Source organism: Salmo salar, chromosome 01 (genome assembly GCF_965601325.2).
Source record: "Salmo salar chromosome 01, fSalSal1, whole genome shotgun sequence".
Taxonomy (NCBI): domain Eukaryota; kingdom Metazoa; phylum Chordata; class Actinopteri; order Salmoniformes; family Salmonidae; genus Salmo; species Salmo salar.
The window spans coordinates 43,372,448-43,390,648 of record NC_138291.1 but is presented as its reverse complement, the minus strand read 5'-3'; the positions used below and the strand labels follow the sequence as shown (position 1 = coordinate 43,390,648).

General features: G+C 42.4%; 1 protein-coding gene across 2 annotated transcripts in view; it reads right to left on the bottom strand.

Moving 5' to 3' along the window:
• mideasb (mitotic deacetylase associated SANT domain protein b) overlaps nt 1–13,819 on the bottom strand; it is a 32,054-nt gene extending 18,235 nt beyond the window's left edge. The window contains exons 1-2 of one of the 2 annotated variants that reach the window (XM_014195448.3): nt 13,448–13,819; nt 22–2,115 (exon numbers count right to left, since the gene is read on the bottom strand). In XM_014195448.3, the coding sequence (XP_014050923.1) occupies nt 22–1,782 (1,761 nt within the window). In that variant the 5' untranslated portion in view covers nt 1,783–2,115; nt 13,448–13,819. Of the gene's footprint in view, nt 1–21; nt 2,116–9,450; nt 9,830–13,447 lie in introns of those variants that run through there. The other variant, XM_014195440.3, reaches the window with a different exon arrangement.
• Between the last annotated feature and the right edge of the window lie 4,382 nt (nt 13,820–18,201).

Below are 18,201 nucleotides of genomic sequence, written 5' to 3'. Positions count from 1 at the left end.
AGGACATGCAGCAATATTTACCTTGACGACGTGTGGCGGTAGTGACTCCATCTCTGAGGCTTTCTGGGCCAGTGTCACCAGGTTAACCTCCTGGGAAACCCTTAGTTTCCTGCATGTGCTCTGAATGACCCCTGTAGGGGCCAACTGGGCAGCGTGGACCTCTTCCACCTTGGGGGCTCCACCTGGCCCTTCAGAGGCCCCGTTCTGGGCCCCATCAGATGGGATTACGAAAGGGTTGTCAACTGGTGGTGGTCCACCTTCCTTGGAGAGTCTCCTGGACCGTCGAGGCTGCAGCTGGAGCTGGGGAGCTTGGAGCTGCGTCTCTGTGGGGGGGAACTGGGGGTCTGTGGGGGGGGGAATGTGTGGAGAGTCTGGGGACGTCTCCTTGAGGTCTGGGGGGGTTGGTGGAGGAATGGTCTCCTGGGAGTGCACCAACACGGGCGGCTGGGAGAGAGGATGTGGGTGGGTAGGTGGGTTCTGGTTGCTGGGGTAATATTCTAGTACATGTTGTGGTTGTGGCTGCAATTGCTGTTGTTGTATTTGGCGTCGTTGTTGTATTCGTTGCTGTTGTATTTGTTGCTGTTGTATTTTCTGCTGTTGTATTTTCTGCTGTTGTATTTTCTGCTGTTGTATTTTCTGCTGTTGCTGCTGAACCATTTGCTGCTGCATCTGATGGTGTTTTTGTTGAATTTGTTGTTGTTGCTGTAATATTTGTTGCTGTTGACGTTGTATTTTCTGCTGCTCATGCTGTTGCAGCTGCTGCTGGAGCTGTGGATGCTGTTGGGGTTGGGGATGCTGTTGGGGTTGGGGATGCTGTTGGGGATGCTGTTGGGGTTGGGGATGCTGTTGGGGTTGGGGATGCTGTTTGGGATGCTGTTGGGGCTGGGGATGCTGTTGGGGTTGTTGTGTGTAGTTCAGATTGGGTAAAGTCCTGTTGCCCCCCTGAAACACCTGGTAGTAGCCAGCCGTTAGGTGCTGCTTGGGCTGGCCGAAGGCTAGCTGGAAGGGCTGAAGCACGGAGCTGCCCCCAGGGTTGGATGTGCTGTGCTGCTGGGCGTTTAGAGCACCAGGTTTTAGGGTCTGTGGGAACGCCTGGGACTGCTGTTGGGAGGTATGATGCTGCTGTTGCTGCTCCCACTCTAGACTGTGAGCCTTGGCCTCATCCCTAATGTCTCTGTAGGCCTCTCCTCCAGCAGGGAGAGGGTTCGGGTTAACCACCTGCTGCTGCTGGGGCGGCTGCTTCTCTGCAGCCCTACTAGGGGGCTGGGGCTGCTGTGGCTGCAGGGGTGAAGGCCCCTCACGGATCTGCTGCTTGACAAAGGCATTTTGGACCTGGGAACGTGAGTCACCGACACCCCCTAGGTACGGAGCAAAGTTCTGCCCCCAGTTAGCCATAGTGACACCCTGTGTCCAGTTCCCAGTTCTTTGTGGAGGCTGCGGTTGGGCTGCTGGGTCCTGGTGAACCCACTTCATGGGTACAGTCTGTTGGTAATGTCCCCGACTCTGGTCTCCTTTCTCTGGGCTGAATATCACTGAGTTGAGGTACATACCAGTATGGGCGGCCTCTGGGTTGGAGGTTGTGGAGGTGACGGTGCCTGCAGCCTCACTCTGCCCAGGACCAGGCCCTGAGGCTGGGGCACCAAGGGCGTAGTAAGAACCTTCTGGATGCTGCTGAGAGGACGTCTCCTTCATCGCCACTCCTTGGTCGTTGAAAAATGAGATGCGCTTGCCTGTTCTCTTACTGTTGGGTTTCTGCTGGGGTGGTAAACTCATGGCTAGCATGAATAACGGGGCGAGGTTGAGGTGGGCTATGGGGTACTAGGTGCATAACAGTCCCCCAGCCACACAAACCACCAACCAATGTCCCCTTTAACTGGCCCAATCTGAAGACAAAAGGAATATAATGTTTACAGAGCACACCCTAGGAGAGGGTGTTGCATATTTGAATAGAAATCATCAAACCACATGTGCAACCAACAGCCAGGGAGTTGGACTGAACGTAGACAAAACCCAATCTTCTTCCCTTTAACTCCTCTTCCTGGTGTATTGAGAGGTTGCTGGTGATGATAGAGATGTCTGGATGTCCACTGGCCTCATTCATTTATGGGAGACACCCTGTGAAGAGACCAGAGGGGTCAGGCATGTTTTACAGGGCAGTCCAGAAAGGTCGAAAACACGGGTCCTAATGGTCCTATTGTAAAAGCTGCCTGCAGCCATGTGAAAACCTGCTATGGCCTGGGGGCCTTTCCAACACAATGGAGTACCAGGGAAATGTATCGGGTTGGGTGGGAATGAAAGCGTGTGTGTATATGTGGAGTGTGAGATAAATTCAAGAGAGGATTTGGACAGCAACATTGAACATGATGATATTGGCATGGGCAGTGATAATTCAGATGGAACATTAAGCAGGTGTGATGCCAAGACTCAGATCTTTCACTTTAAAATGTATGCCAAACAAAAACCAATGATTGCAAAGTTAAACAAACAACACAACTCCATGCACAAGGACAACTTTTAACAATTTCCATTACATTTTGTGCCGTCTTTCTGTTACCAAACTTTGCATGTACACCCCAAGTAAATACGTTTTTGTAAAATGTTCTGCAGAATTTTTGTTTTAAGTAGTCCAAAGAGTTGCATAGTTTCTTTAACTTCGCAATCATTGGTTTTGTTTGACGTACATTTTAGGGGTGACCCCATTTAGTCGACTGGTCGATTGTTTGGTCGATAGGCTGTTGGCAGACTGAGATTTCTTTACTCGAGCAGTAGCAAAGACACCTGTCTGATTCACGTCTGTCTGAGTGGACTGATCCATTGTGGAGGCCATGAGGAATGCACAGTCTATCACTCCAAAACGTGCTACTGAAATTGTATATGGTTATATTGAATAAGAACAATGGTGCATCACTAATAAAAATATTATTTTCTAACAAATGCGCTCTCTCCCACGTTGGATAGTGGTCGCTGTCCGCGGTTCTGAAACACATCAGTGCGCTGTTAAATTGGCGTCTTTTCCTAGACCATGTTGCTATGTGCATTATAGCAATGTTAACCAGGTGTTGAGAACAATGCGGCGGAGGCAGCAGCAGAGTTAGGAGACGAGAAAACAGCTCTTGCCTTATTGTCTAAGAAAAGTGAGGAAACCATCTTAATTAGGTCTGTAATCAATAGCCTAAATGTTAAATATGCCTGGCTTTATAAATCATCCATATATATCTGCAGAAATAAGACAGATCCTGCTTCTGTTTGAATGATTGTTTAATAACCTACTGATTCCGTGAGAGCCAAGTCTCACGCAATGACAATTTCACAAATTCGGCTGTTTTTAATCTTTGCTTTCTGTAATAAAGGCTTTCCACTTTTTTTGTTCATTACAACACCCTAAATTATTTAGGGTGTGTTCGTGAATTCATTCTGGGTATCTACTCCGATTTCAGAGCACTCTCGTCTGAATGTGCCAGACCGCAGAATAACTGATGAATTTACGAACGCGAAACACCCATTGAATATGACAGGTGTCAGTAAACATCGGCAGAAAAAACATAATTCAATTGTTGCTAGCAGCACAGTTACAGTCACCAACGCTCTAGACAACATGAAAACAGCCAAACCACCACTGCTAAGGCAATTCAAATGGTCAGAGTGGGGTGTTCTCTCATTTGTGTCTGGAAGTAGCTAGCAAGCTAGCCAAGTTTAGCCAGTTAGCTTGGGTGCTTGACTGCCATTGTGAGGTCAGAACGCTCGGATCAACCCAACTCCTCGGCCAGTGTCCAGTGTGTGCTCTAAACGCTCAGAGAGCGAAACGCTCTGAATTTACAAAACGGACAATCTGACAACGCTCTGAATTTACGAACGCCCAGAGCACAATCTGAGCGCACTCTGACACTCCAGTGTAATGTACACTGTTTCAAAAATATTATTTAAAATAATAATAATGATTCTCCTTTTTCTTGATCTCCTTCTTATTGTTATCATCATCATCATCATCATCATTATTCAAATAATAAGTAATGTCATTATTATGCTTAGAATAGCAGCCTTGTAATCAAAGGGCTACCCAGACTATTTGCATTGCCCCACCCTATTTTATGCTGCTGCTACTCTCTGTTATTATCTATGCATAGTCACTTTAACTCTACCTACATGTACATATTACCTCAACTAACCGGTGCCCCCGCACATTGACTCTGTACCAGTACCCCCTGTATATAGCCTCGCTACTGTTATTTTACTGCTGCTCTTTAATTATTTGTTACTTTTATTGTCTATTTTTTACTTAACACTTATTTTTATGAAAACTGCATTGATGGTTAAGGGATTGTAAGTAAGCGTTTCACTGTAAGGTCTACACCTGTTGTATTCGGCGCCTGTGACAAATAAAATGTATTACCACCATTGAGCTGTAGGCCTAAAAGGGCATCCTGTTTAATCTTAATACCTTAACTTACTTAAGCCTGTATTTCAATACTTATATAGGCTACTGTATCAATCAATCTTTCATTCATTCGTTCAAGTCATCACACAGCATAAAAGTCATTCATGATTTGAAATGCAATCAAGCATTTTAATTTTAAAATAAAGCGAGCCTTGAATAATTAGCTTAAACAATAAATATACTGTTCCATGCGACCACTTTGTCTTTTCTGTAATAGAGGCTTAAAAAAAACAGTACAACAGACTCTCTGGTAGGCTTATAATTTATTTTGTGTTGTTTACATCGTTCCAAACGGTCTGAAAAATGATATTGTAATCTAACAGCACCAGTTTGAGACACATAATATGCACGCAGTGCCTGCTCCTTACCTTCTTTTTCTAGATCTCCAGTATTTTCTACAACTAGTCAAATTTATTCCACACATCTGACTTCCCCTTTACCTCCTGAGCAACCAGTAAACATTCCCCTGTTTCGAGTATATTTGTTACGTCCTCTGCATCCATTTTTCTGATACGGTGTTTGGAGTTTGTTATAACCAATTTGTTGATATGATTATGAAATTAGGGATTTCGGGTAACACAACTTTTCAGTCAGAAATGGCTGTAATTATGTTGCAGCTTCAGCAACTGTAACGAGTGTCGTAAGGATCAGACCAAAATGCAGCGGGAACGTGTATACTCATCTTCTTTTTAATGTGAAGAAGGAAAAACAAACAAATCACGTATACAAAACAAATGAACAACACTAAACAGTCCTATCAGGTGCTCAGACACTAAACAGGAGACAACTACCCACAAATCCCATGACAAAAACACCCCTCTTAAATAAGACCTTCAATTAGAAGCAATGAGGAGCAGCTGCTTCCAATTGAAGGTCAACCCCACCAACTAAACATAGAAATAGAAAGACTAGACTAGAACATAGAAATATACTAACATAGAACATTAACCAAAACCCCAGAACACTCTAAACAAACACCCCTCTACATAAACACATAGCCCAACAAACCCCGAACCACATAAAACAAACACCCCCTGCCACGTCCTGACCAAACTACAATAACAAATAACCCCTTTACTGGTCAGAACGTGACAGCAACACTGTGGTGGTCGCTGCAGCAGGGAGGAGAGAAAGATAACGGGTGCTAGTCACAGTCTTTTTTTTAAAACACAGCAAGTCTGAGCCCGGCCCGGCACAATCAAACAAATTGATGGTCGGACTCCCTCTAGTCATTTGTGTGTCTTAATTATTTAATCAAACAGTGTGCTTAATAGCATCAGACAAGCTCAGTGAATATAGTTGATTTGATTAAAAACACATAGGATGTGTGTATACAGGGAAAAACACACGTTTTAAAATTTCGACGAACAATAGAATGGTGGTCGATCAAGATTGTTTTTAGTCAGGACAGCCCTAATACATTTTAATCTGAGTCTCAGCCTCATTATGCTACCGTGGAATAGCCCTGTGGCAAAATATTACTTGGGAAGCATCCCAATTGGCACCCTATTCCTTATGGACCCTGGTCAAAAGTAGTGCACCATATAGGGAACGCAGCCTACTTGCTCTTTTTGCACTGAGGCTCTGACTCAGTGGTCTCCGAATCATCCAGGACAAAAGGGGAACCTGTCACCCGTTGATCCTCTTCCTGCATCGTCAAAAGGGAAAGGCAAGAGACAGGACAATGAGAGAGAACAACTATGAGTCACAATAACCTTCTTCAGAAAAAAAGGCCAAAAGTGAAAAATATTACATTTTCAATTTCCGTCACAGCTAGTCAGTCGACCTAAGAGTAAAAAATTATAATACGAGATCAAAAGGCACATTTATTGTAGTGGAAATCTTTCTGGGCATCACTATCATTGCCATGGCAACACATAATGATAATCACAATCTGGATGCGTATCTGAGGGGCATAGTGTTTGTGCAGAGTATACTACGATCATCTTCCCAATGCACAAAGATACAGACCCCTCTGCAATTGAATTTACAGTTTGAAGAGATGGACATTTCAATGGTGAGAGTGGTGACGATGTAATGCAATGCAATACAATGTAACGCAATGCAACTGTCCTCTGGTCTGTATAAGAATATATTTGATGTGCTTGTGCAAACTGTTGCACCAGGTCTGACTTAAGCTAAATACAAATAAACATATCTATTACATAATCTATTGCATATGTACACTGAACAAAAATATAAACGCAACATGTAAAGTGTTGGTCCCATGTTATATTGAGCTGAAATAAAAGATCCCAGAAATGTACCATACGCACAAATGTGCTACATCCCTGTTAGTGACCATTTCTCCTTTACCAGGATAACAGGTGTGGCATATCAATAAACGGATTAAACAGCATGATCCTTACACAGGTGCACCTTGTGCTGGGGAGAATAAAAGGCCACTCTAATATCTGCAATTTTGTCACCCACACAATGCCACTGATATCTTAAGTTTTGAGGGAGCGTTCAATTGGCATGCTAACTGCAGGAATGTCAAGCAGAGCTGTTGCCATTAAATGTTATGTTCATTTCTCTAGCATAAGCCGCCTCCAACGTCATTTTAGAGAATTTGGCAGTACGTCCAACCGGCCTCACAACCGCAGACCACGTGTATGGTGTCGTATGGGTGAGCGGTTTGCTGACGTCAACATTGGGAACAGAGTGCCCCATGGCGGAGGTGGGGTTATGGTATGGGCAGGAATAAGCTACGGACAATGAACACAATTGCATTTCACCGATGGCAGTTTGAATGCACAGAGATACCGTGACAAGATCCTGAGGCCCAGTGTCGTGCCATTCATCTGCTGCCATCACCTCATGTTTCAGCATGATACTGCACGGCCCAATGTCGCAAGGATCTGTACACAATTCCTGGAAGCTGAAAATGTCCCAGTTCTTCCATGGCCTGCATATTCACCAGACATGTCACCCTCTGAGCATGTTTGGGATGTTCTGGATCGACAGCGTGTTCCAGTTCCCGCCAATATCCAGCAACTTCGCACAGACATTGAAGAAGAGTGGGACAACATTCCACAGGCCACAATCAACAGCCTGATCAACTCTATGCGAAGGAGCTGTATCGCGCTGCATTAGGCAAATGGTGGTCACACCAAATACTGACTGGTTTTCTGATCCACGCCCCTACCTTATCTGTGAGGTATCTGTGACCAACAGATGCATATCTGTATTCCCCGTCATGTGAAATCCATATATTAGGGCCTAATGAATGTATTTCAGTTGACTGATTTCGTTATATGAACTGTAAATTGTTGCGTTTATATTTTTGTTCAGTACATATATATTACTCAGGCATATCACATGCTACCCCCTATTCAGTAGTTGACTGTGGCTGCATCTTCAGCACAACAACTTTAATGCTGCAGGCCTTTAGGATCAAATATAGCATGTGGCTTTTATAATATGAGCTATTTATTGTGACCGAAGAGCTGCTTAGAGAACAATCGATAGCTGCACCTATTCTGTTCCTGAAGGCAGGCAAGGCCGAGATGAGGGCAGTAGGCCAGCCTACAGTTGTCTATAATATAGACGTATACATGTTATAGGCCTTGTTGTATGGTAGGCTACAGTGATTGTACAAGGTACAGGTGACCGAAAACTGTGCAAAATATATTTGGTAGAACTTACAACAACACATGAGTCAGTAGTTGTTTTATAGTATTTTTCTTTTAAAACACATTTTATACTGTAGCATGCACTGATAGCACGCTACTGTTTAGCCTAGGCAGCAACCATTTAGCAAACACACACCTTAAAATAGACAGCTGCAGCTGCTCATATCCTGCACTGTGGCAGGATATATACAGTCATTTACTTGTCTGACCGACCACGCACACTTCATGGTGAGGACACTATTGCATTGGCCAAGGAGAATTAAACACCATGTTTCATTATAGCGTGTTCTTCTGTATGCTTATTATATGATAAGGTTTTTCAGAAATCCAAGTTATGAATAATTCTGTAGATGCGGTTCCGCTATAGCAATATAAAACAATGTGCATGCGTCACTGTTTTTATGAAGAAATACCTCTATCAATTTCCGGGAATGGGAGAGGCGTGGCTTGAGAAGACCATGCAAGACTCATTGCCTTGGCCTATTTAGCTAAACAGCAGAAATCATATGGAGTTGGTTTTGCAGTGTTGTTTTTTCATGGAAGGGTTTCTGCAATATGAAATATTTGCACAACAACACGATTTCCCCCTAACCTTTCTGTAGGCGATCGGGTGTAGACTAGTAGGGTCATGACAAAGTGGACCGAACATTGCAGCGAATTACACAACCCCCTGTCGGGTTTATTAACCCAGCCAACCGAGGAAAAGCCGTTAATATAGTCTAGGTTTGTACCGTCAACCGTAATTACCTAATCCCTGAGACGACAGAGCGTTTCTTAATTTAAACAGCGAATACCCTTGCAGCCAATGGCACATTCGATGTCGGCTATAGGCTGGCTATTTGACATGGAGGGGTGAGAATTCCCCCCCAGACAGCACCCAAAAACCAACATGCTGCGTCCTACATCTGAACAACCCTTGCTGAACAACCCCCGCCAGCTCAGCGCTATTTACGAGAAGGCAGCCCTTTGTTACAGAAAACGGATTATCCAGTCACTAATTCCATGGCACATTACAACAAAGTGAGACAACAATGCACCCTATATTGGCTACAAAAGCACCACGACAAAAAGTAAGGATAATATAAACCGCGCGGCTAGGGCTGCTCAATTTGTCAACATGGTTAATAGCCTACGTCATAGGAACTGACATTGCTTCCTATTTTTAAGAAAGTCCCCATATTAAGCAATAAACACACACACACAGGTATCAACAGCTGATCAGCAATCTTCATTTTCAATATGCATAGAAGCCTATGTAACTAAATGGTCAACTTTGTTTACAACTAATGTCATCCATTCACTTGCATGTTTCTTAGTTCACTTTTACCGATCAAAAAGCCGGATATATAAAGAAATCAAAGTTGCTATCCGATCACTTACCGTGCTTGTCATGTTTCTGCGATGCCCCAACAATCACCCACCACCACCCAGTGCAGCAACTATCCCCAGATCCATGCGCCCAGCAGTACAACCGAACCGAGACGTCAGCATACATCTCTAGCGTTGAGTCATTCTATGCTGAGCTCACTATTATATTTCCAAGTCAAAGAAAGAGGTAGATCGATATCGTTAGAAAAGAAGTGCTATCCAGTCCGAAATAGGGCACTGATCTGCAAAAAGGTGGACATTATTGCGTTAGGATTGCACAAATAGCCCACATGCACACCACACACCGCTGTCATATGCGGCCTTTTTTCCTCTCGATGTGGAACGCTCCCTCAAACGTTCTCTTTCAGCTTGTCTTGTGACCCCCTCCAGGCTGTTCGCCACACCTACTTCCACGACCAAATATGGCTTTCATCTTGTATGGCGAGGCGCTGTAATTTACTGGGCAAACTCTACTCAGATCCATGCGGGGAAATTCCGTCAGTCGTCTACTGAAACAAAGAGGTGCCCTTATTTAAATCCCATCAATATTAAAAACATGTCAGGGGCGCGCCTCGCACTAGTTCCAAGTTAGAGGGAATATGTCTACCTACTCTCAGTATTCTTCAGCTGTTGCGCTTCAACGTTATTACAGCATTATTACACAGCCATCACACCCACACAAACTCATGAGTACACTAACATCTACAGTTCACAAACCGTTGAGTAAACAGTCTATCAGCAGAACCCCACAATCCAACTGCAGCTGCCTTTTTCAAGATACACTGAGGGAAAGCAGCAAGACATCCCCGACGTGACACTATGAGATGTCATATCTATGATCTCATACACACTGATCTCAATGAATCAGCAGGTAGACTCATTCACTCTATCAGTCATTGATAGAAAGATGCGCTGGGATTTAGGAATAAAGCCGTTGAAATTGAGCTTGCTCACAGCTTTCAAATGCTGCTGTTTTCTACTGTTTTTAAACGCTGCCGTATGAATGCCGACTGGCTGCACAACTGGGGTGCATAGCGAATAGCAGTGACCATGACCAAGCATGAAAGGAGACACTGCCTGTCCCTCTGTGTCAGGGTATGCTCTGCACTCTGCTCTCTCTGCTGTACCTTAAAATAACGCTACAAAGCCTGAAAACATTCATGCATGCTATTCGCTGCATAAGAAATATGCCAGCCTTGCTATGTGAGAGTGCGTGAGATATGTATGACTGTGTGTGTTATAGTTTTGAATCAAAGTGATGTCCATATCATATCCACTCTTTCATTGGGAGAAAGGCCTAAATGACCAAATTGATTGTAGAAGTAAGATGCAAATCTACCCTCTAAAGAGAAATGATGTTTGGCACATGGCATATCCATTAGTGATTATTGTGATTTTGCTTTTGTAAATGTTTGTAGGCCATTGTAGCCAAATTGCATCTATGATCTTATGCTATCCATTCATGTTTTTTGGTATGTTATTTTTTATATCTGAGAATTAACCAATGATATCAGGCCACACCCAGCCATGATTCCAGACACCTGTGTGTGTCCTTTGACACTATATAAACTAGTCACCCCGCAGTGTTTGTCATTATACCCTGAAGAAGACAGCTTGTCTGTAGAAACGTTGGTTATTAGGTTATTAAATGATTGCATCTGAGCTCCTAGGGTGTGCGGCTCTCCTTTAATTGTCCAAGTGTTCTACTCCGCTAGCCAGCAATTCGCCTAAATAGCTGTGGGGGTTTTTTTCCGCCTCTAGATATCCATTAGCCAAACAATATATCCATCCATTGACTTAGTTATAATTGTCTGTCATTAAACTGGTCATATTTAAACTGTTAATAAAATGAAGACTATAGTCTAGTCCACTCTTGGGTGCAGGACCGTGCAGGACACGTACAGTAGCTCAGGTGTGTTGTTACAGACAGATGGACACTTTCTGGCTATAGACCAGGAAGAAGGGCTGCAACAAAGAGCTGCCTGCGTACCACAGTAGGGTAGTGGAGGTATACGCCGTATCAATGAATACGGTAATGGAACAGATTTTGAGCGCAGCAATATGCACACAGGGGTAGTCCTGCGCGTAAATGTTCCAAAATGCAATTTGCGGGAAAACACCGTTCTGAAATGCTCACCACACATGCGAGCTTTTTCAAGAACTGAGATGGACATATCCGTTAGAAATGTATAAAGAGTGGAATTCTAAAGATGCAACAACTATCATGGGTTGCTAATATGACTTGGATAATGCCTTTGCCTGCTACACAATGAAAGAAAATTGATTTGAAAACCAATAGAACAGGAGAGCCATATGAGGAAATCTTTATACAATAATTGCCTCTGGGTTTCTATGTTGGGATTTTGGCTGTAGGCTACTTTGAAGCAAGGTAAGACATGCTTCATAATACGAAGTAAAACGTCCAGGTTTCAAACAATTAAGGTTCAGGAAAAATATAGTGATGCTGCTAATGATAAGCCTAACCATCTTCTGGTAGATGGAAAAACTTTCACAAAAACTAACTAGCTACAAAGTAGCCTATGCCTGCACCTGGCAGAATGATAGCATTAATATTTGTTTTGCAAACGCCATCTCATGTGGTCTACAGAAACATGCTAACTAAACCACAGTGCTAGGCAACGTACAGTTAAATTAAAGGGTAACTACACAAAAAAAATCACATTTTCTTAGATTTTTACCCAGACCTCAAAAGTGTTCTCCTGATGTGATTTAAGCATTGTTGTGGACTTAGAACATCCAATTTGGTTGTTTTTCTATTTAAAAAGTGTGACTTTAAGAGCGAAAACCTGGAAAAGAAATTGGTACAAATCTGAAACCTGTGAATTTCTGACTCAGTTGACAGTCTCATTTATCTATTTCCATAATTGGCATACTATTAGCCTACTTGCATAGTACATTTACATTTACGTCATTTAGCAGACGCTCTTATCCAGAGCGACTTACAAATAGTAGACTACAGCTTGGGTTGGCCTGACTGTGAAAGACCAATAGGCCTATGGGATTCATCATTTTAGGTCCTTCAGAGTGTATTACTAGGTTTCCATCCAATTGATGACAGATTTTCATGTGAATACTCTAGAATTTGCATAAAGTATGAGCATTTTCCCACCAGTGGTGTTTCCACCAAATTGACTTTTTGCCGATAAAAATCACTGCATGATATGCATCGATCATCATGTCACCAGAATAAGACCCTCGATATTTATTGGAAAGGAGAATCAAGATCACAGTACTTTCACCACCCTGTTTAGTTCACAATTGATTTAATCTGGAGACTAATAAACTACATGATTTCCCGAGTTCACCAGCGACCACGCACCATATAATCGCGTGACTCCAAGTTTACTTAGATATGATGGTTATTATATCGATATTTGCGCATAAAGGCCTTTCCACTGCCATTTCTGTCATAACACATTTTACCGACACAAAAAGAACCCACCATGTCGAACGAACAAAGTATCTCTAGGCATTTATAAAATTGTACAGAAACTTCCAGTTCCCATCACAGCTGTCGTGATTATTTGTTTTATATACACTATGACTTTACTTTCATAAAAACTGCGGATGTCAAACAGGTCGCCGTCGCAGGGCGGGCTGTTTTGGGAACGTTAGGCTTATTAGAGTACACCCACCCGCTTCTCCAGGCACAACTAGGGAGGTGCACAAGGCTACTCATCGTGCAGCAACCCTTGGCATCCGAGCTATATCGAACCACGCGAATCTGTATCTAGCCTAGACTACTGCATAGGAATTCTAGATCATTCAGCAGGACCTCCATGAAGATTCATTGAGATATGTTTTTTAGATGCAACCATTGTCGCTGACATATGCAGCAGGGAGGGGACAGTAACGATGAATCTTGAATCTGGAATCTTATATTGACACCTTGGCTTTTTTTTTGTTTAACCATAAAGCAGTTTAAAAACATGAATAAGTTGTTACATTACTACACACATGAATAAAAGCAAAGTAGGTTCTACGTTACCTTGTAGGCTAGTATGCATCGCTGACACCATTTCTAGTTGGCATTTTCTCCCTCTTCAGAAACAGAAAACTTTTTTTCTGCTTTTCGAAGCGTCACTTCCTACTCTTGCTGCTGAATTCATTGCACGATTGTGAATGTAACTATAGCAAATGCTGGTTTGTGAGTTGTTGCGATGCCAACTAAACAAACTACGCTAATCTCTTCAAGTATTGCGACAGAGATAAAACATAAAAATAAACAAAGAATATCTACAATTTATGAGAAACCATGGCGCATACCATTTTAATACATTTAACGATACCCTACTGTAGGTGACGAAAATGCTCAATCGCAAAGAGTAGAGGAAAAGAAAGTGTCAACCACCACACCTCCGTTCCGCCAGCAAGAATAAGCAATACCTAGCAAGAACAGTCCAGGAGCTCGGCGATTATCCTTCAAAATAAAAGTAATACAATTGTCATAATAATTAACATTTTATGAGGAAATGTTAGCAGACTTGAATTTTGTTTAACAATATATATAAAAACGGAAATAAGGTCAACGCCTTTATAGCACAAATAATATTATAGCATTAAAATGAATGATTACTAGACAGTTATCATGGTAACAGCAGTAAAACAATTAAAACACATTATTTATAATGCAACTATTAATAATAATTATAATAATACAATTATAATAATACACTTTAGAAAACACTTAAATCCCATTGTTAATTAGCCCATTCATATTGGATGATGTTCACTACGTTTTTCATATTGGACAGTGCCTTCAGAAAGTATTCATACTTTTATTTATTTGTATTTTTTTTCACCTTTATTTAACCAGGTAGGCCAGTTGAGAACAAGTTCTCATTTACAACTGCGACCTGGTCAAGATAAAGCAAAGCAGTGCGACACAAACAACAACAGAGTTACACATGAAATAAACAAACATGGTGTCAATAATACAATAGAAAAAGTCTATATGCAGTGTGCGCAAATTAGGTAGGATAAGGGAGGTAAGGCAATAAATAGGACATAGTGGCGAAATAATTACAATATAGCAATTAAACACTGGAGTGATAGATGTGCAGAAGATGAGTGTGCAAGTAGAGATACTGGGGTGCAAAGGAGCAAAATAAATAACAGTATGGGGGATGAGGTAGTTGGATGGGATATTTACAGATGGGCTATGTACAGATGCAGTGATCTGTGAGCTGCTCTGACAGCTGGTGCTTAAAGTTAGTGAGGGAGATATGAGTCTCCAGCTTCAGTGATTTTTGCAGTTCGTTCCAGTCATTGGCAGCAGAGAACTGGAAGGAAAGGTCGGCCAAAGGAGGAATTGGCCAGTGAGATATACCTGCTGGACAGGGGCGGAAATCCCGGGGGGGACGGGGGGGACACGACCCCCCCATCCTGGGAAAAATATGATTTGTCCCCCCAATATATCACTGAAACATAACTATGTAATTTAAATAATATTAATAATACGCAATGAAAGCAATTGTGCTGATTATAGACACTTAATAGCGCGTTTTTAAGTTTCAAAAGATTGCGACCCCCCCACCCTTTGCCTCACAATGGTTTGATCCACTGCCAGTTCCTTAGCTTGCTAGGTAACAGAGAGGTCGTATCTACTGTCTGATACACATAACTGACGTGAGGTTAATCCAGTCAATCGCGCACACACACTAGCTGAATATGCAGAGCTAGCGCGCAAATATTAACTATTAATCTAGCAATTACCTATTCCATTTATGTGGCGTCATCAAAGATGGAATCAGCATGCAGATGATGTAAGTTAGTGCTTCAAAGTCCCTGTGATAAGGTTAGCGATAAACTGAAGTCCAAACTGAACAGAACTACACTCTCTTCTACCATTGTCTTAAATATATTTAATGGTCTCATTGCAAAAGCTAAATTGTCGCAAGTGAACTTTTATTTATTTATTTTATTTCACCTTTATTTAACCCGGGTAGCAAAGATTATAGCAAACACCACTGAAACTGAATTGGTGCTCGCTAGCTTTGCAAATTCAGCTATTGTTGGAAGCCAGCCAATATGAAACAAACTGTTAAAATTACAAAAGGTTGCAGCATATGTTGTGTAAATGGTGAACTCATACAGCTGTCAACTCTTGTCATTTTAATCCGTTTCACATTTGCTAACTACCTTTTAGATCGAAGCCCAAATAGAATGATTGAATATGATAGAAGCCCATCTCCTACTGTAAATAACCTACACACTGTGTGTGTAGCCAGCCAGCCAGGTAGAAAAATGGCTGAAAAATAAAAGACGGACATCAGAGTATTTTTCAATACACCAAAACGCATAGTAAGAACCCTAGTAGCCTAATATCTCAAAGACTAGTTGATAAAATGTTCATAAGAAAGAAATGAAATTCTAATGGAAATGTTTCACAATGATGTCATTAGGCAGAGCAGGCAACAGATGGCACACAGACAGCAGAGTTGGGGACAGATATGCAGGGACAGACTGGCAGAGACAGGGAGTCTCAGGTAAGTTTGTTGAGTCTTTGTTTGGCAACATTATGAAAGGTTCTCAATTTTTTTAACTTGTAAAATAGGAACATAATTGGAAAATGCCATGGATACCCACACTCTCAACTTAAACTGGTGACTGAACTAAGATTTGTTAAAGGCAATGGTATTGCTGTTGTGAGTAGTTGTGTAGTTTTGGGTACCGGTAGTTAGGAGTACGGCAAACACCTTATTTCTTTGGTTCCTCAATATACATTTACCATATTACAATGTAGGCTATGTGTTACAGCACTACTTTTGGTATCCCCCTCAGGAATTGCTCTTGAGAAAATTTCATGTAATTGTCCCCTCCAAAGTTGATATCAGATTTTCGCCAATGCTGCTGGAGCGCGTGCTACGGGTGGGTGCTGCTATGGTGACCAGAGATAAGGCGGGGCTTTACCTAGCAAAGACTTACAGATGACCTGGAGCCAGTGGGTTTGGCGACGAATATGAAGCGAGAGCATACAGGTCGCAGTGGTGGGTAGTATATGGGGCTTTGGTGACAAAACGGATGGCACTGTGATAGACTGCATCCAATTTGCTGAGTAGAGTGTTGGAGGCTATTTTGCAATTGACATCGCCGAAGTCAAGGATCGGAAGGATAGTCAGTTTTACGAGGGTATGTTTGGCAGCATGAGTGAAAGATGCTTTGTTGCGAAATAGGAAGCCGATTCTAGATTTAATTTTGTATTGGAGATGCTTAATGTGAGTCTGGAAGGAGAGTTTACAGTCTAACCAGACACCTAGGTATTTGTAGTTGTCCACATATTCTAAGTCAGAACCGTCCAGAGTAGTGATGCTGGATGGGCAGGCAGGTGTGGGCAGCGATCGGTTGAAGAGCATGCATTTAGTTTGCTTGCATTTAAGAGCAGTTGGAGGCCACGGAAGGAGAATAGTAAGGCATTGAAGCTCGTCTGGAGGTTAGTTAACACAGTGTCCAAAGAAGGGCAAGAAGTATACAAAATGGTGTCGTCTGCGTAGAGGCGGATCAGAGAATCACCAGCAGCAAGAGCGACATCATTGATGTGTACAAAGAAAAGAGTTGGCCCGAGAATTGAACCCTGTGGCACCCCCATTGTCACGGATGTTATAAGGAGCGGACCAAGATGCAGCTTTTTCGTAGTTCCACATAATTATTAAAAGTGAAACTGAATGCAATTCACTAATAACTTGAAAATAGGAACATAACAACCCGTGGCGCAGAGAGGACAACACACTACTCAAAAGACAATAACCCACAAACAACAATGAGAAACACCCCTACTAAATATGACCTCCAATTAGAGGCAACGAGGACCAGCTGCCTCCAATTGAAGGTCAACCCAATAAACCCCAACCTAGAAATAGACAAACTAGAACTACAACATACATTTACATTTTAGTCATTTAGCAGACGCTCTTATCCAGAGCGACTTACAGTAGTGAATGCATACATTTCATTCATTTCATACATTTTTTTCTCTGTACTGGTCCCTCGTGGGAATCGAACCCACAACCCTGGCGTTGCAAACACTATGCTCTACCAACTGAGTTGCAAAGAAAAAGCCATATCTCAGACTGGCCAATAAAAAGAAAAGATTAAGATGGGCAAAAGAACACAGACACTGGGCAGAGGAACTCTGCCTAGAAGGTCAGCATCCCGGAGTCGCCTCTTCACTTTTGATGTTGAGACTGGTGTTTTGCGTGTACTATTTAATGAAGCTGCCAGTTGAGGACTTGTGAGGCATCTGTTTCTCAAACTAGACACTCTAATGTACTTGTCTTCTTGCTCAGTTGTGCACCAGGGCCTCCCACTCCTCTATCTTTTCTGGTTAGAGACAGATTGCCCGGTTGCAGGGGAAAGTTATTTGTTTCTTGCCATTTTGAGCCTGTAATCAAAACCCACAAATGCTGATGCTCCAGATACTCAACTAGTATAAAGAAGGCCAGTTTTATTGCTTCTTTAATCAGGACAACAGTTTTCAGCTGTGCTAACATAATTGCAAAAGGGGTTTCTAATGATCAATTAGCCTTTTAAAATGATTAACTTGGATTAGCTAACACAATGTGCCATTGGAACACAGGAGTGATGGTTGCTGATAATGGGCCTCTGTACACCTATGTAAATATACCATTAACAATCAGCCATTTCCAGCTACAGTAGTCAGGGGCATTAATATGGAGTTGGTCCCCCCCCTCCCTTTGCTGCTATAACAGCCTCCACTCTTCTGGGAAGGCTTTCCACTAGATG